The sequence below is a fragment of the Theobroma cacao genome, chromosome 9 (assembly GCF_000208745.1).
Source record: "Theobroma cacao cultivar B97-61/B2 chromosome 9, Criollo_cocoa_genome_V2, whole genome shotgun sequence".
Classification (NCBI taxonomy): Eukaryota; Viridiplantae; Streptophyta; class Magnoliopsida; order Malvales; family Malvaceae; genus Theobroma; species Theobroma cacao.
In genome coordinates, this window is record NC_030858.1 from 8,344,917 (window position 1) to 8,364,380 (window position 19,464).

A 19,464-nucleotide genomic window follows, 5' to 3' on the forward strand; every position below is an offset into this window, starting at 1 on the left:
ACAATCTCTGAAAAGTGAATTAGTGAAAAATTAATTTTTTATTTTTTTATATAACATCGTTTTTATAATTTTTTTATTGAAAATGCACGCTTTGTAATTATTATAAAAATTAAATGAGTTAAAATAAATCGAGCCAAATAATATAAGAAATGATGACATTCACTGACATAGCTCTTAGAAAGTTAAACCATTTATGATATCAAAATTTAAGCTGAAAAAATAAAAGAAAAATAATTTTAAAATTTAATAATTGATTTTTTTATTTTCGACATTAAGAGGCATAGCTCAGTTTCATTACAGTCTGATTGTCCTTCACCAGTCAAGAATTGATAATGTGGGAATTGGAATGTTAGGAGGCACTGCAGCTGTCGAGTTTAAGCGCAATATCACAATTTAACACTTCAATCCTTTCCTTCGTAAGTTCCGCTACCGTCAGAGAGTAATTACTAACGTCATCAAAGCGAACCAATCATGATCCAACGGTTGACACCACGTGTCACCATCTTATCAACGTGCACCAAACCAGAGCATACATAAGCAAACAAAAACAAAAGTAAGAAAATAATTGTACTTTCTTTTATGTATTTTTATTTTTTTATTTTTTGAAAAAAGGCGCATGCCTGCATTTTCCGAGAAAATCCCACAATTTTCTCATCAACCGAGAAAAATAAATTCTCTTTCCTTCTTTTTCTTTTTCTTCAACAACAACAGAGATTCCAAAAAAAAAAAAAAAACTCGACCTTGATAGTTAGCTAGATTTCCACCATAAAAAATAATCAAGGACGACGACGACGACGACGACAAGCTTTCTCTTTAGCCTTATTTTCTTTTCTCTTTCTCTTTCTCTCTCTCCAAACACACATTTTTCACTCTCTCACTTTTTTCTCTAGAAATCTCTAGGGTGGATCTTTCTCTTTCAGTATCAAAGATTCGTACATAACTTTGCAATCAATTCCCTCTTTTCTCTAGGAATAATGAGATTCTGATTCATCATCTAACATTATTTCTCTCCCTCTTTTTTTTTCCTTTTTTTTCTTTTTTGCGGTTTTGTGGTTTTGGATTGATATTTGTGAACATTGTTTCTATTAATTTTGGAAGCAAAATGTTTGTTATTGAAAATGGTTTCCCCTTTTCACCACTCTTGAAGAACCTCTTTCTCTGCTTTGGGCTTCGATCTAAACGCGTTCCAGTCTGTCCCAGATCTATCAACAAAATATAGGGTTAGGTTTTCCTTCTTTGTTTCCTGAACCGTTTTATTAATTTATCAAATCATTCTCCGGACAATGTGGCTGTTTTCAATTTAAGACCCCTTGGTCCTCAGTTCAAGGTTTCCTTTTGTTTTTAAATTTTATCCCTCAAAAAATCTACAATGCTAAGGCAATTCCTCAGTAAGCTCCCACGAAAATCCGGGAAATCGGACTCGCCCGAGCTAGCTCGGTCAAACTCATGCACGACAGCTGGGTCAACTCCACAAACTCACCGATCCAACAGTTTGAACTCGGGCTCTGTCCGGCCCTGCGCTGCAAAAAGGACATCCTCAGCCGTTTTCCCGGCGAGTGTCGTGGCAGGAATCGAGCCGTTGTTGCCATTCAAAGACGTGCCGAATTCGGAAAAAATGAATCTTTTCGTGAGTAAAGTTAGCCTTTGTTGTGTAACTTTCGATTTCACTGACCCAGCTAAAAGTTCAATTGAAAAAGATGTTAAAAGACAAACCTTGCTTGAGTTGTTGGATTTCGTGGCATCTGGGTCTGTTAGATTTAGCGAACCCGCGATTTTAGCGATGTGTAGGATGTGTGCTGTGAACTTGTTCAGAGTTTTCCCGCCTAATTATCGGTCTAGTGTAAGTAATGGTGCTGAAAATGATGATGATGAGCCAATGTTTGATCCAGCTTGGCCACATTTGCAAATTGTGTATGATTTGCTGCTTAAGTTTATCACTTCTTCGTGTCTTGATGCAAAACTAGCAAAAAAGTATATAGATCATTCCTTTATCTTGAGATTGCTTGACTTGTTTGATTCGGAGGATCCAAGGGAAAGGGAGTGTTTGAAGACTATATTGCACAGGGTTTATGGGAAGTTTATGGTTCATAGGCCGTTTATTCGGAAGGCTATAAGCAATATATTCTATCGGTTTGTATTTGAGACGGAGAGACATAATGGGATCGCGGAGTTGTTGGAGATTTTTGGGAGTATAATCAGTGGGTTTGCTTTGCCTTTGAAGGAGGAGCATAAGATCTTCTTGTGGAGGGTTCTGATTCCTCTGCACAAGCCGAAAACTTTGGGAGTTTACTTTCAACAACTGTCCTATTGTGTTACGCAGTTCATTGAGAAGGAGCCAAAGTTGTCCAGTACTGTGATAAGGGGGTTGCTGAAGTACTGGCCCATAACAAACAGCCAGAAGGAGGTGATGTTTCTTGGTGAGTTGGAAGAGATTTTGGAAGCAATTAATATGGTGGAATTCCAAAGGGTTATGGTCCCATTGTTCTGGCGGATTGGCTGTTGCATCAACAGTTTCCACTTCCAGGTACTTTTTTTTCCATATAGCTTGGTATATTCTTGTTACATCATATTTACTGAAGATAGCCTGTGTGCTTTTCTTCAATTAGTCATGTTATACTTAGTATGTTCTTATCTTCCTTTTCTCCAAGGTGGTGCATTGACTTGGATTCTCTTTTTTCACAAATTTTGAGTCATGCTCTGCACCTTCTATTTCACTCTTTTCCATTTTCAAACTTTCTACCATATCGCATTTAAAAGATGTATCATTTAACTTGCTAAGAAACATAATGAGTAGACTATCTTCAATTGTATGAAATGTTTCCTGTGATTTTTTATTCATGTTAAATTTATTTGCTTTTAATGCTTGCTTGGGTGCATTTCAACTTCTTATGTTGCCTTTTTTCCATCCTTTACTATACCTGATATAATGCCATGGATTGTGCCCAGGGAGAAAATGTTGCTTTCTAGGAATGGAAATTAGAATAAGCTAAGCCCACACACCAGAAGTTAGCATAACTTTGGACAACTTGGGGGTAGGCCCTGATTTGTTGACTTATATAATGTCTAAACTGGGGGTTGACAGCCTCTGGCCTCGGTTTGTGGGGGACTTCCTGATGTCTTAACGAAGGTTGCAAATGTTATGGTTTTGCTGTTAAATCTTCAGCTATTAATGCCAGAGTCTTAGGTTATAAATATTCGACTTGAAAGTTAGTAAACATTGTATCTCACAAGCTGTAAGCTAGTTGTCTTTATTTTGCAACAATAGAGTTGTCTATCTAATGCAACCAACCAAACAATTATTGACTAGAAGTTCTATATCAACTGTGTTAATGGGGGTTGGTAGCCTTCTGGTTGGCTTTAATGACAATACGCATGGCTCATCTCTTTTGTGGACATGAAGCAAATTGTCAATGTTTCCTTTGCAACCATTTTGTGTTTAAGATTCTGTCACTTCATGGGAACCTTGTCTGAACTGAGATGGTTTTAAACGGTATTCAGTTTCAGTCATGAACTGCAAATTTCTTTGTTTAAAACATAACTTTGATCTTTGCTCTACACTTTTGAGGTGGTGATACCTTTTTACTCGTTTTCAGCCCTTTGTTGTTGACTTGCTGCTTGTATTATTGACTTAAACGAAGTGAAAGAAGTGAAGTGCCAACATGTCTTTGTTTAGTTGAAGTCATGGAGCTAGTTGATATCTCTTAACTCTTGGCTAGAGTAAATTTCCACATTTTACAATAAGGATGTAAATTTACTGCAAAGAAAGGCTGCCCTCACCTTGGAGGATTTTTGTAGTGGACTAAATGCCACAAGCTTCTTCCCAGGTCCAGTGTTTAACTGTTGTTTTAGTTGGGTGATGCCTTTTTTTTGTTCTCTCTTTGTTTTCTTTTTCTTATTCTAAAAGATGCTTTTCTTGGCCTCCATTCCTTGTATGGTTATTGTATTCATCATGAGATATCAGTGATTTCACTTAATTGATCTAATTAAACTGAGATTTGGAAAGATGATTATAAGTTTTATTTTGATTAATCTGCTTGTTTCAGGTGGCTGAAAGGGCACTTTTCTTTTGGAATAATGATCAAATTGTAAACTTAATTGCGCATAATCGGCATGTGATTTTGCCCGTCATACTTCCATTCTTAGAAAAGAATGCCCAGAACCATTGGAACCAAGCAGTGCTTAACTTAACTCTTAATGTCAGAAAGATTTTCATGGAGATGGATGATGTACTGTTTATGTCCTGCCATACTCACTTTAAGGAGGAAGAGGCAAAGCTAAGCATATTAGCCGAGAAACGAAAGGAAGCATGGGAGCGGCTAGAAAATGCAGCCAGTCTCCAGCCAATAACTGGAAATACTGCTGTTCTGGTAACTCCTTTGGCAACATCAATCGCCTGTTAAGTGGCTTTCCTGAGTTGTTGTTGTCCCAAGGTTTTGGATTTTTCCTCTTCCCCACCTTTTATAATGATGGGAAAATGTATGCAAATGGCTGCTGTTAGGGGGTGGTGGGATTTTTTTGGATGTTCCATTGGCAGCCGTTTCTTGTAACTTGTTTTCTGTATTCTCCAAATGCTACTGTGTGGGATGTTAATTGCTTCCTGGGAAAGGTTATGGGAAGGGCCATGCAGTGGATTATACAAGTTTCTGTATCAGCTAATTTTGTTTACTCTCTCTCTCTCTCTCTCACGCACAACTCCACCACCTTCTTGTAACAGTATTTTTCTTCAAAGTTTGGCTCATGCGTAGCATTGGCATCAGCTTAATATAGTATCCATAAAGTTGAGAGGCTAAATCAAATGTTGCTGTTTCAAGGAAATAAAACCAAACCCTCACCTGCTTGAATGATTATAACTCATTTGATTCATTCCTCCCTTTGCTTCACCGTCATAGACATCAATCAAGTGGCTGTTGTCGGGTCGCAAAGCCAACAAGACGGGGCCTTGTGGCTATAGTTTCAGACACTGACGGTTCCTGAAAAATCATTTTGTCTTGTTTCTCTTGGTTTTATGTTTTTGGTTGAGGATGATAACACTTGACGTTGAAAACACAGCTGAGGTCCAGCCCATGCCCATCGATTCTTAGATTCCTTTTCTAATCCTGACATACAATAGTATTAGATGGGCTATCATCCACTCTTTACTCCCCAGTACCCTCAGAGCCATTCCCGTCTTTTTATCTTTAAACAACAATTTTAGAATGAACCGTAACCCACACGCATCACGAGATGGACCTTTCTAACTCATCATTTAGGTTTTAATTAGCGGTGAGTCTGTATGCGTATTGTAATTAGTTAACATCTAGGAAGGTGAGGGTTAGTTGAAACGTGGAATCCATTTTCTGCTTTTCGATCAAAGAAGGAAACGTGGATTACAATTCAAGATTTGACCCAAAAACAACGGATTACCATTTAGAAGAAACAAGTCAAAAAGCATTGGAGATGGGAAAAGAAACCATTCTTTTTTCTCTTTTTTTCTTGTTTTTTTTTTATTTTTGGAGTCTTACATACAAAGAGTCACGTTGAAATTAAGTACAAATTTGCAACCTAGCCAATAAAAAAAAATTCTAGTTGTGGTGGTTAGGACTTCCCAATTCCCATCGGAAAAAGGAAGTTCTAAAAGATTATTTTCTGCCTCTGAGGCATGATGTACCATCGACGGTCTAAAATGTGATTACAAGGTTACAGTGAAGTTGGTCTGGGAGCACCAGAACCTGACAACATGTTACAACAATGATAGAAGAAGATTGAATGGGACAATTTAAAAGGAAAAAGAAGAGAAAAAGATTAGAAATAACTAAAAATGTAAAAACCTTTTTAAGATTTGGGAATCAGATTCATTGTCCGAGCAGGGGAATGGACATGGACTGTCATGGTGTAGAAGACAAATCAGCTTTCCCTTCATCTTGAGAAAAGTGATACAACACTTTCTGGGGCTGTCCTCGTTGCTACGCATTTGAACTATGATGGCAACAGAAAGCAAAAGGAAAAATCAGTTTTATCAGAAACTCCTGTCTTTCAAACATGAATCCATTACCAAGCCTTCTTTTTTTTTTTTAACTCCCAAAAAGAGAGATTCAATCTTTAACTTTTTAAGCAAGAGATATCATTGAGTCATATACTCAAAGACACAAAGGCATGTAGCTGTCTGTCAGATAGGCCCTCGTGTCTTAAGTCTATTTTGTTGGTGTCATGGGAATATGTTATTTAGTTAAATTGGTCTTAAAATGCTAAGAAGCGACTGTTATATCAATCTATAATTTACCTTCTGTTGTCTGTACTTCTCACGTATAGCATTCAGGGAGCAACCATTAGTGTTGAGCTGCAAGTCTTCCAGTGCAAGTACTGTAGTTTTTAGCTCTGATGCCTTAAAACTAGTATAATGCTCCAGGGTTGGATTCTGCTAAAATCATATGGGAAATGCATCCTTCAGAGATAGTTTCTAATTATATAAAAAAAAAAGAACAGAAAAGAAAATGCGAAATTGAAGGGGGAGGTGCAAGGATTACAGACCCATGGATGGTCTGATTGATTTAGTGTCCATCTGGCAAGGAATACAGCAGATGCAGCAATAAGCGAAGGTAACAACTTTAAGAAATTGTACTCAACAAGAGTCAGCTCTGCTAAATAATTTGCCAAGAACTCCAGTTCCATACAAGGAACCTGTACATCAAGGTAATTGAAGTGCAAATCAGTTTTTTTTTTTTTTTTTTTTAATATTGAATTGATTTTATAGAAAAATGTAGACAGTGATTCTGAGATGAAGTACCTTATAAGTTGCTTGTGCTGCTTGAATGAATCTCCTGAGAAACAAAAATTAGGTGTCAAATGATTAGTTACTTGACTATTTGATGGCTTTTAAAGCATAGTTTAGAAGATGGTGTCAATTACCTGAGGAATGATTTTGTGGTTGGAACAGATAACTGAAAGCACAAGAAATTCAGAACTTTGCTCTCCATTTTCAACACCTGTCATGCAACTAGAATCAGGAACCTTGTATAACGGCACATGTTAACGAACATTATTGTCTCAAAGGGGATTTCATAATGTTGGCAAATTCCTTATCAAGTACTTTGGAAAAACTCAATCCAAACTATCGACCAGAGTTGGCTTTGATTTTTAACATCATGAATCAATCAAAGTGTTATTGTGACTAACAAATGTGTTGAGAGTTAGGCAGAATTAGCAAGGAGGCCATATAGAGTGAAACTTACATGAGGAATAGACCTCACAAGTAGTTAGCTTTTCATTAAGGCCAGTTCCTCTGGGAGTATTCATTATTAAGTTTCACCTTGTTATGAAAAAACTTTAGCAAACTAAAATTTTCTATCCCTGTAACTCAGGAACATAATGTACAATGAGGTATTCAAATTGCCTCTGATTCTGCATTGGAAACAAGGATTTTCTTTGTGAATGAGAAGCTACATGTGGTTGCTTAATAAACAAAAATCCTAAGCAATTTGCTTAATTTTGTAGTAAGATTTTATTGTCAGGATAATTGTTATCTCACATGAGGTCAGCTATGCAAAAGTTACTCTTTTAGTTTGGCTTTACTTATGCTGTTTCCTTAGTAAGTCACAAGTTATTCTACTATTTCTTTCAGCTGAAATACAGTGTCAATTTGGCAAATTTCATCCATCATGCAACCCTTATAGTTTGAACTTCAATGCAAATGACCAAAAGTTACAGAACTATAAAGATTTTCATGATATCTATTTAAGAAGATCCAAGCAGCACCCAATAATGAAAGTACTAATTATTTTGATTGTGCACTAAAAAACTAAAGGGCTGAAAAGGGTGTCAAGAGGTTTGATTTAATGGGAGTCAAGGGAAGCCTAGAAGTCTAGAAAGCATATGGATTGAGAAGGTTAGAATGATGGCAAACACACAAGTCAATGACTCTGCTAAAGTCATAACTTTAGCAGAGTCATTGACTGCAATGTATATAGCTAAACTATCATACCTCTCCTCTTGTGTAGGTATTATCAGTGATGAAGCAAAATTCTTCCACTCGAGGTGCACAGATCTCTTCATACTTTCTTCAAACCATAATAAGAAAGCAGTCAGAATCCTTAGTGAAAGAGTAAGATAATAATAACCAATGTTAGAAATATCACCAAATTCAATCAAAAGTTTGGTGCATACATGAACTACAACAAATATAGGTACTTTTTCCATATTTATCAGCATGCATCAGGCATGCATATGCGAGCTATAATTGAGTGCTCATGAAAGAGAGAAAGAGGGATCCCTTATTGTTGTTGACATCATCATGACCAACATTTACTATTGTTTGTGATTATCTACTGATAAGAATAAGTGCAGAAACAAACAAAATAACTTACGAGGCAATTAGCATGCAAGCAACACCAAGTAGCTGGAGTCTTTGTTTTTCGATAAAGTTGTGAGAGAGAAAACGATCAATTAGGCTCACTGTGAGGTAAAGTGTGTCTGGGACTAACTTATATTCTTCAGAAACCTGTAACAGGATGAAAAACTATAAATAGCAAGCACATCAAACAGCCTAAATTTTAGCTCATACTAACAATAGTGAGTGAAAAAGGCTACCCTCTTTATACAATACAAGTACAAACAGAATATCCTTCTATTTAGAACTCGATAAATATATGATTTTTTTTTTTTTGGGGGGGGGGGGTAGGGGGAGAGAGAGGGAGGAGAGAGAGANGGGGGGGGGGGGGGAGGAGAGAGAGGGAGAGAGAGAGAATAATAAACAGTAGACTTTGTCCCTGCTTATAGGCAAGAAAATGAGATTGCATAATAATATCTTCTACTAGGGACAAACAAACAGCCTTTGCAATGTCTTGTCCTGCATTCAAGGTGGAGACGCAAGTAACTATTTGGGTTTATATAACTTAACTGCATTGACTTACCTCCACTAGCCAGTCAATCAAGATTCCTCGCATGCTTGGAGTAATATCCCGCTGCAATTGTCCCATATAATTAGTTGAAGGTCTTTGGTTAAGCTGCGGAGAGGACAATCTCATGAAATAAGCATCAATTATGTTGTTGATAGAGCAAAACTTACAAGCTAAGAGACATTCTTCTTTGTAAAAACAGATATAACAGTGTTCTCAAAAATCAAAAAGGAATGAACAAGTATTTCAGTAAAACCAAAAGAACCCTGATATTTCTAACAAGAGAATATTAAATCTGATAATAGTATACTTAACATGTCTTTCATATTCTACTTTTTAAAGATGGAAAAACAAAAAAAGTAGCAGCATCATCAAATTAAAATTTACTGAAAATAATATTGAATAGTGATCAGTATGAAACTAGAGTGCTCTTATGAAAAACTATGACAATGCTATTGGCATTAAGTGAATGAAAATTGCACCACCAACCTCAGTAACACGTATATTATTGTATATGTCTGGAGCATATAAGCCACACAGTTGAGGATCTTTTAGGTTTGAATCAATATCCACAACACCTTCTGAGGCTCCTAGTTTCTTGCAAACCTCATTTTCTTCTGCATTATTCAATCAAACCCAACATTAATTTACAAGCAGTATATTTAAAAGCTAAGTGCCAATCTTCTTCCTGAAACTTTGTCATATTCTACACAGCCAAAACATCAATGACATTATCTACTTCAGTCAATACTAGAATATTATTAATCAGTTAATTTAGTGATTATCTATCTTAAAAATGAAACCCACAAAATGCCCAATTTTCATAATAAGGTTCCATAAACAGATATGGACTTAAAAGTAACAAAAATTTTTGTCAAAAACCAGAATAGTAATATTGTGCAGTATCTCATTGCCTGTTAACCTTGCAGTAGCGTTCGCAACTTAACCTTCTGAAAGAGGAATGCCATTTCTTAGACAGCTGACTAAAGGATTTTAAACAGAGGCATGTCATTACTTGTATGATTTTAAACATAGCACAAACCTTTTTCTTGATGGCTTTGAAGTCCAACAGGTATTCTTGAAGGCTGTATTGGAGGCATTGGATCTGCTACAGGACATTCTCTTGCACCAGGACACATAGGTTCCGCTTGTTCCCTTTCTTCCAGTATTTTGGGTAAAGTGTTTTCTTGTGTTTCCACCATCCTTATTTTTGATAAGTCTTCGGCTAACTTTGTTTTAACATCCTCTTCGACTAATGGGATTTCCACGGAGATATCTTCAACCATATCTTTCTTATTCTCCCTAGGGTCTCTAATAGTCTGCTTGGTGGTCTGTCAACCAGCAATATGAACCAAAACTCTTAGTTTAGATTATTTAGTAAGAAAGGATATTTTGGTGCTAGGAGAATAACAGAAGCAAATGTCATCCCTGCATTTATGACCTCTATCAGGAAGAACTTCATCTTCTAAGTTGTTTATTTGGGTCATAGTAAATTAAACAAGCATGAAGTTCCTGAACGGATGTTATTAGTATATTATATTTGGTAAACTGGAAATTTTCAGACTGAACTTCATGACAAAAAAAAAAAAATAAAGAAATTGATGTTCTCACCTGAATTTTTTTTGCATTTATGCGGTCCATGTACAAACTTTCTGCGCAGACAATAGTCACATCTTTAAGCACTGCCCTTCTTTTAGGCTGAAGGCCGACAGTGGCAGTCACAGAAGCTTTGTTCTCATCTGATGCTGCTCTTTTTGAGTTCCCTCGAAGAACGCGTTTTTGGTCCTGTTTGAAGGATGGTTTTGAGGAGGAGCATATTCCTCCTGCTGCCCCCAGGGCTTTAGACCGTGCTCGTGTAATTCGTCCTATAGGCTCTTCAACTTTTTCATTTGGTTCATTTTCTTTATTCATACTTGCTTGCCTTTTGTAAGAACAATGCATGATAATTAAATTGAAAACATTTTCATTGAACCTGCATTTCTAACACCAAATCATTGTCAAGTAGTCAGAAGAAAGAACACATTAAACTATAACTTAAAAAAAAAACCCTATGACGTCAATCAATCCTCCAACTGTATAAATATTATCTGATATTTCTAATTTCTACTACATTATGAAAAATTTATTGACCCAAGAAACTTTAGCCTCATGCATAAATTATCCCTTGTATTTGACACTAGAATCTATATTTTGATATATATGATGACCTATTGAGTCTTCAGACATAGCTCACCATCTTCAAAAATTTGAATCTTAGATGTGCAAAGTCCAAATCAAAGTCTAAATTCTAACAGTTGAATGTCTCGTAGGGAACTTTGGCATGGGAATTTTGATTTGTGATATAAGCTACAACCTCTCTCCACATCAATGCACTAACTTCAGCACTAGCAGTAATAAATATATAAATACCCTGATAGAAGAATGAATCACTCCAAATTTTAAATTTAGAAATGGCGGTGCTGTTTAAAAATTCACATTGTCTCAATATATGATAAAAATTCAGAGAGTTGATTTTTCTGTTTTCTTGTTAAGCTATTCTCTGAGTTAGCCAAGGCCAAACAGAGGATTCTATCTGTTGTTCAAGTCCTTCAATATCTTTATGAAAAAAACAGAAACCAAAAAAGAAAAACCTTAATTCCTAAATAGTTTTAATGTATTTTAGACTTAAAGTTCAAAAAATTCTTCTATTCATATCCGAGCTAAAGCAAGCAAAAACAAAAAACAGAAACAGAAAGACCAAGAGTCTATCATATTTGCTAAAAAATAATTGAAAAGAACCTTCAGATTCATAAAAAATACGTAATGCGCTTAAAAATTTGATTGAATTTCAATATATATAATAAAACGAAACATAGCTTGAAAAAAAAATTAGAGAAAAAATGTGCAAAAATATTGGAAAGAAAAGGAAAAAAAAGCTCTATCACAGATCTGCAAAATGAAACTCTCGAACTCCACCGATTCGAAAACCAGCATTAACCAAAAATAATCAAATGCAAATACCTAGAGCTGCGATTAAATTTTTTTAAAAATAATAATAAAAAAAACAGGACAGAGATGGAGGCGAGCTTACTGTTCTTTGGCGAGCTCCGAGACGGCGAATGGAGAGGTCTGGAGAGCTCTAGAAACAAATTTGTTCTCCGTTCTTTGGCTTTTTTCCCTTTTCGATTCTCTCAGAGAAAGAGAAAAAGCGAGAGAGAGAGCGAGAGTGAGTGAACTGTGGCTTGAAAGAGTGTCGAGTGGTGATATAAGGCAGGAGGGAGGAGCGTGACTGCGTGAGCGGGACGGTGCTACAGTTTGAACTTCTTAAAAATATTTTTTGTTATTTCCACTTCTCGCTTTTCTGTCTCCTTCCACACCCAATGGTTTTTTCGACGCTTTTCCTTTTGACCATGTGTTGTTTATATTTTTGAGTTTTGCTCCTGTCGGGTGGTTTAAAATAAAAAATGAAATCTGGTTCGTACTTCCCAATCATATTCCGCCACGCAATTTCGAGAAGGGCATTACCATTTACAAAGATTGATGAAATAGAAAATGTTTTTATTACTGTTTTTTCTATTGAATGAAAAAGGGAACAATTACTGTTCAACTAATGTTTCCAACAAAATCTTTTCAGCAGGAAAAGACTGCGAAAGCTACTAAGCAGAGTATACTTTCGATAAAATTTATATACGAAAGCGATTAAATGAATTTTGGACGCAAATTCTTTGATAATAATTTGTAGAACGTAAAGCTTTTCAAATTCAAAAATGTCTTACAAAGTAATTTCTTTTTTAGGTAAATACAAAGATACAAAACAAATACTAAAAGCTAAACATGGAAAGGTTATTGGCGCTTGTACTTGTGCATGGAAGTTTCGTTTGTCTCAAGACAAATCCAGAATGTACCAGCCGGCTGGGCAATAAAAATATTACTACCAATTTTATTTAATCAATATAGTATAAAATTAAATATATTTGCAAAAACAAATATAAAATTATTCCCATTTATTAATGTTAACACTACTTTTAAATTGCTCATTTTATTTTTGTTACACTTTTGTTGATATTATCATAAAAAGTGGAAAATTTTTCTCAATCATTAACTTGTTTAATAATGAAAAGACTTTTTTTTAATTTAAAAAAAAGAGATATTTTTGGACGTAACTATTGAATAAATGCTCAATTACAAACAATAAAAATAATCATTAATTTCATTATTTAAACTCCTACAATGTAATCAAATTTAGAATAAGTAACAAAGTTAAAACACTTGTAAAAATGTATCAACTTCATAAAATTTAAAATTATCATTGAAACTTTAACACGGTAACCACGCACTTACAAGTTTTAAGTGCAATTAACAGGCATAACTAACATTAATACAGGCATATTATTTTAACTTTAAAGCATTAGCATGTCTAGATTTGACAATAACATTTAGAAAAGCTTGAGTTTTATGATAATTTTGTGCTATTAGTTTAAATATATGGAAATATTTCAAAGATTTAAACTTGAAAGCTTATTCCTTTTTATCGATCCAAGCAAAGATTATTGCCAAGTAAATAACATATATATATAATATTAATTTTATGATAATTATTGTATATCATAATCGTAATTAGTGATTAGAATGAGGGAGTTCATTGTTGAATGTTGTGCTATACATGAAAGAGGGAAAACACGTGCAGAGTCCAAATGACAATTAAATCCCCATGATCTTGCTTATTACCTGAGGGATTCCTTTGAAAACACAGTAACTTTTCTTTTCTTTAATTCTTTTCATTTGAGGGGAGAAGAGAAAGTTGCATTTACTTCACAATCTTGACAAAGTGGGCAGAAAGGGGTGCGCCTGGGGCCTAGAGGAGCGCCCAGCTGCTTACATAATCCAATCCAAGTTGTTTTACGGGATAATTACATATTTCACCCTAGAGTATACAATATTATTTAATGTAATATTTGTTCTAAAAAATATATACTACAATGTGATACTCGGACTTTTTTTTCTGGACATCTAAACACGATTAAACGAATTTGATGAAACATAATTAAATTTGAATCAATTTCAAATAAGAGGTAGTAATGTATGAAACGCTTTAGATAGATGATATGTTTTGATTGAATATTAGACATAATTGAATTTTGTTAACCAAATTAGACCATGAAGTATTTTAATTTAATTAACAAAATGAAAATTCAAGTATCATGTTGCTTATTTTATAGTACAAATATTATATTAAATATTTTATATATTTTAAGGGTCAAATATGATACTATCCTTTTTTTTTGTATTATTAATATTATTAATGCATTGAACCCGAAGTGCAAAATGTTCGGTGAATGAATAGCAGTTGACTATAATAACAACAATGGGATTTTAATTCCAAAAGAGTTAATCATTTGAACTTTAAAACTACTACAGTCGCAACAATGATGAACCTTGGCAGAATTTGGCATGCTGCAAAGTGGAAATCTGAAGTAAGACTTTTTACAGCTAATTTTACCAGGAGGAGAAAACGTAGAGGCAATGGTCCCCGCTCCTACAATTGCCTTCCCCCACCCAACCTCCTGCCATCCATTTCTGTTCGAAAATCATTGCCACTACTGTGTAAACAAAAAGGGTAGCAACAAATTGATGAAAGTTGTGTTCTCCTGTTTTACATTGAAGCTTTTGCTTTCGGTCCATTACTGTGTGCCTGTAGGGCAGGTGGGACTCATAATTAGATCAAAATTGGCTCTCAACAACTTTTGCAATTGGCTCTTAATTTTCAATCCAGCTATTGTCACGTATTTTGGAGTCAATATGTATGGACTCATAATTCATTATTTCTACTTATGAAACTCATTTATGACTCATGTGACTAGCAATTCAAAAATTAACAAAGAAACTGTTGTAACGGGAGCCACATAAAAGGCCAAAACATGGGGTTCTTCGGACTGTCACCGATTTCAAGCTCTGGGAAGTTTTTTTTTGGTTATTTAAAGCAATACCTTTTTCCATGGCCACATGTTTTGTAAGTCCAAATCAATTCATTTTTCAAAATCTCAAGATTCCAAGTTCACATATCAATAATTTGGAAGGACAACTACTTTTAGGAAAACCTCTTTTTTTTTTTTCGTTGGTGAACAACATGGGTTTGGCTTCACCCAAAGCATCAAAACATGGAATTGAGAGATACATACCAAGTAGGCCTCAGGTCACTTCAGTGTTCTGTCCCTTTTGTGACTCAGCTGCAAAAGAAAATGAAGGGTTGTGTAGTCCCTTTTACCTGTATCAGCATTGGCGCTGCCTTTGTACGTGGCAGTCCACAGAGTGGAAAGGCTTGGATTGCGGATGGGGGGGGGGTCCATTGAGCCTTATCCCTACACTGATTCTAGGCTCCTCTTTGTATCATAAAGTAGTTCAATTCCCATGAATTTTTGAATCTCGTACAGTTGACACTTGACATTGCACCACTATCACCAAAACGAAAAGTTATATGTTTGGTTCACATTAAATGTTTTTATCTCTTACTTTATTGAGAATTGTAAAGTAAAATCTATTGCTTTTCGTGTTACTTTGAGGAAGCTTCCTGTCAAAACTTAGGTAGATTACATGGTTGATATGGTTTAACTGATCTCAAGATTCAAGATATAAAATGGTATGCAGCTCTGGTTAGCCCTAGTTAGTTTATTATTACTACTGCTTGCTTTCAGAATGGGTGTTTCTAAATTTGCAGGAGTTTAGAAACAACAAACTGTATTCTACCTAAGAGCCTGAGCAGCAAATGCTCTACTGTTTTGAAGGCAAACCATGTAAATAATTGGGCTGCAAAGATTTTTTAAATTAAAAGAACATTTGAATAGGAAGAAGGCGCCGAGAGAGCAAAAATAGCCAACTTTTAGTGACATGAGCATGTGAACTGTACCCCATTTTTTTGACTAGGGGAAAGCTGAATATTCACCTATACAAGACAATAGCATGCTCTTCTCTTTCCAATAATTAGATAACTACTTCTAGCAAACCAAATATAAAAACAGAGAGTTTAGACCTTTATGGCCTTTGTTTGACAGTTATACCAGTCTCTATCACATGTCAAGCGGCAGAAAACAATAGTACTCAGAAACTGAATTCAGTATGTAGCATATACATGCACCACAGATGCAACTCATCTCAGGACCATCTTCATTTGTTTCTAAAATTTCACTTACTTTCGCTAGAAATAAATACTCTTAGTGACAGGGAAAGACATTTTTCATATGGGATCTTATGGAAAGCTTGCGACTCGTGTTCTTGACACTGATGTTCCAGTCATGGTGGAGGTATTTGACATGTAGAGTTTAAACTGATGAGTTCAACAACTACTGAAGAAAAGAAGATGAACTTAAAAGGATATAAGCCTTTTATATCTGCTTTTTTTTTTTTTTTTTTTATGATCAGTACATAAAGATTATATACCACAACTAACAAAGTGTTGTTTGCAGATGCCAGAGTTAACTAAAGGAGCTACAGATCCTATTCCGCTAGGGAAGGTATATTTTGCCTCTTGTTCCATTTTCCCTCTGATTAATGTCCGTGAAAAGGACAAGGATTTTTATGCCATTCTCTGGGATCATGATTCATTCATGAATGGAATGTGCAATGCTATAGGGAGCAGTATACTGGCAGCCACCTGAGCAGGCTCTTGAGAAAGTTAAGCAAATAGCATGGGAGCCTTCAACTAGCAATTATGGCACTCATGAAGGTCTTCCAGAGCTTAAGGATGCATTGACAAAGAAGGTACACATTTCTAGATATGCTCATAAAAATTTTTAATGTTCGTAATTTTTCATATTAATCATTTATATATGATGGAAAAGAAGATTCACTCAATATATAGTCCCTGAATATGACATAATAATATTTAATGACTTGATAGTGCAAAGTACTTAATAAGATTGTTGTTTAATGTTGCTTTCAGCGTAGATAAATTTATACTTCCCTTCTATTAAAAAATTTTGTGCCAGCAGCTGTGCCAGGAGAACAAATTATGCAACTCCTCGGTCATGGTTACAGCAGGTTCAAATCAGGTAATTACTTTTTCTATCAACATGGGAAAGCAAAAGAAGAAAAACCCTGTACTATAGCCACATTAATGCACAAAATACTACAGAAGGTCAGAACTGAAGTCTAAATTTTACCATGAAAATAAAATATGAATGAAAGTACAAGGAAAACATGTACTGAACAGTCCAAACAAAACTCTTGATATGCCACTTCAATTTGCATACTATAAGCTCTTTTGACCTAACTTTAACAATATTAATCATGTAATTGTAATGAAAAAATTATTCATGAAGTGCTATTGTTTTTGAAATCATAACAGCATTGTACTATCTTTAGGAATGTCTTAGCATGTTAATTTCAATGTTTGGTTGTTCTCTTCTGGCTCTCACTCTAAACTGCTTCCTGAAATTTCTGAGGATTAGGGATTCTTAAATCTTGTGCTTACACTATGTGACGTTACGGACTCTGTGGTACTATTTGCGCCATACTTCTTCAATGCACACATGTCATTCCGGATGACTGGCATCACTAACATACTAGTTGGTCCCAGTAATCCCAAAACACTTCAGCCAGATGCAGGTTTGTAAGCCTGCACTACTCACATTTAATGCTATTAGTTTTTTAGAGTGCTTTTTCCAATATGAATATCATAAACTTGAGTTCACCTACCCTTTGCATGTCTTTTCATCATAAAACAGAAAGGAAGAAAAATAAAAGGGGGCTGACTTCTGTCAGCAAACATTTCTTGTATAGTAGTACTGAGTAAAAATGTGTTAACAATCTCTTGCAGATTGGTTGGAGAGAATTCTTTCTGAAACTAAACCAACTCCAAAGCTTGTCTCTATTGTAAATCCAGGAAATCCATCAGGAAACTGTATTCCAGAGCCTCTTCTCAAGGTCTCTTTCTCCCTCTCTCTCTCACACACATGTGCACACATCCGCACATAGTCACTGTGTCAATGAGAAGTATTCAATTTTCATTTATCCACTCCCATGAACTTTCTTAATTGCTTTTCTTGTTTCTACTAGAGAATTTCGGACATATGTAAAAAGGCTGGCTCTTGGCTTGTAGTGGATAATGCATACGAGTAAGTGCCTAACTTAATGTTACTAAAATGGTGTACATCCCAAGCCTCATTTTACTAAAATGTTAACAAGCAAGCACCTCATCATACACCCAGTAGATTCTCTAAAGACAAAATAATATGAAGAAAGTACTTGATTTTGAGCTAATTGATATGATGAATATGTTAACTAGTCTGACAAGTTTCCAACTGATTGAACCTGCCATAATTCTGGAATCAATATGAATAGCCTGAACTCCTAATTCCACTCTGTCATTCTGTGATTTGATTTTAATGACTGATTAGTTTTCTCATTTATGTTTTCAGGTACTTTATATATGGAAGTTCAAAGCACTCTTGTGTTGAGGGAAACCATGTTATCAATCTATTTTCTTTCTCAAAAGCATATGGAATGATGGGATGGCGAGTTGGATACGTAAGTAGAGTTTCAACCATCAGTAGCCTATCTATTCATAACAATAAGCGAAGTGATTTTTATTGCAAAAAGAATGAAAACATATGCTACATAGTTACATTATTTCATGGAGTCACAAATTATAAATATTGTCTGATTTAAAGCAGACACCATGGCAGCTATTTTTATTGTGTGATACTAGACTGGGTTACTTTCAAGCATTATTAGAGAAATAAGTTATGGCATAGAAAGTGTATCTGATTCTGATAAGATATTCTGGTTAAATGTTGAGAAAGTAGGCTAACAGTACTTTGTTGCATTCAGATAGCATATCCATTAGAGGCAGAGGATCTTCGTATTCAGTTACTTAAAGTTCAGGATAATGTGGCAATCTGCGCTCCAATGATCTCACAGCATGTTGCTCTCTATTGCTTAGATGCCGGGCATGAGTGGGTCAAAAACAAAGTTAAAACACTTGCCAAAAACAAGGAACTTATCATGAAGGCTCTTTCTCCACTAGGAGAAGATGCAGTTATTGGTGGAGAAGGAGCAATCTACCTATGGGTAAAACTCCCAGAAAGATATCTGAATGACTATGAAGTTGTTAGCTGGCTTGCACGAAAATATGGAGTGGTGGTGCTTCCAGGCAGTGCATGTGGTGTAAATGGGTGCATTCGAATCACATATGGTGCAGTGATAGAAGAAAAATGTGATATTGCTGCAAAGAGACTAAGGAATGGGCTGGAAGAACTTGTGACATATGGCATGGTGGAGTAGCGATTCTATTCAGAAAGCTCTAAACAGAAGGCGAGAAAATCTTTTCAGAATCAGAATGTGTCTTTCATGTTATGACAACATTTGGTTTCTTCTTGTATTATATAACCATTATTAAGTGCTTTCTTCGACTTTCCAATTTTTCTTCTTTATTTTCCTCCGAGAGCAAAGATCAAGAGATTGCTGCTCTCATAAGTGAAAATTGGGTATTTTAGGTATCTTAACATTTTTTTAACATTCATGAAGATAGCGGCTTTCCATTAATAGTACATTGCAGTTGTATATCTCGAATCAGCTCATTCCTAAAAATGATATGAGAAAAAATGGAGCAGCTTCATTG

The 19,464-nt window shown here is 35.3% G+C and overlaps 3 protein-coding genes across 4 annotated transcripts; 2 read left to right on the forward strand and 1 right to left on the reverse strand.

Moving 5' to 3' along the window:
- LOC18588937 (serine/threonine protein phosphatase 2A 57 kDa regulatory subunit B' iota isoform) lies at window positions 596-4,670 on the forward strand. Its single transcript, XM_018127679.1, has 2 exons — window positions 596-2,524; window positions 4,044-4,670. The coding sequence occupies exons 1-2, from the start codon at window positions 1,370-1,372 to the stop codon at window positions 4,398-4,400; spliced, it is 1,512 nt and encodes a 503-aa protein (XP_017983168.1). The 5' UTR covers window positions 596-1,369; the 3' UTR covers window positions 4,401-4,670.
- On the reverse strand, window positions 5,431-12,116 carry LOC18588938 (cyclin-A2-2). Its single transcript, XM_007013686.2, has 12 exons — window positions 11,941-12,116; window positions 10,482-10,842; window positions 9,913-10,201; window positions 9,360-9,487; window positions 8,886-8,978; window positions 8,340-8,473; window positions 7,958-8,033; window positions 6,886-6,962; window positions 6,764-6,797; window positions 6,508-6,657; window positions 6,260-6,394; window positions 5,431-5,955 (listed from the first exon to the last, which is right to left on the reverse strand). Exons 2-12 carry the CDS (start codon window positions 10,809-10,811, stop codon window positions 5,896-5,898), a joined length of 1,506 nt encoding a protein of 501 aa, XP_007013748.2. The 5' UTR covers window positions 10,812-10,842; window positions 11,941-12,116; the 3' UTR covers window positions 5,431-5,895.
- Window positions 15,907-19,388, forward strand: LOC18588940 (aspartate aminotransferase). 2 transcript variants are annotated; one of them, XM_007013688.2, is made up of 9 exons: window positions 15,907-16,147; window positions 16,310-16,357; window positions 16,476-16,604; window positions 16,835-16,894; window positions 17,294-17,450; window positions 17,662-17,768; window positions 17,901-17,959; window positions 18,263-18,371; window positions 18,675-19,127. In XM_007013688.2, exons 1-9 carry the CDS (start codon window positions 16,085-16,087, stop codon window positions 19,125-19,127), a joined length of 1,185 nt encoding a protein of 394 aa, XP_007013750.1. In that variant the 5' UTR covers window positions 15,907-16,084. The 2 variants fall into 2 exon arrangements, with proteins under 2 accessions (XP_007013750.1, XP_017983754.1); XM_018128265.1 differs by having other exon boundaries at window positions 15,908-16,147; window positions 16,832-16,894; window positions 18,675-19,388.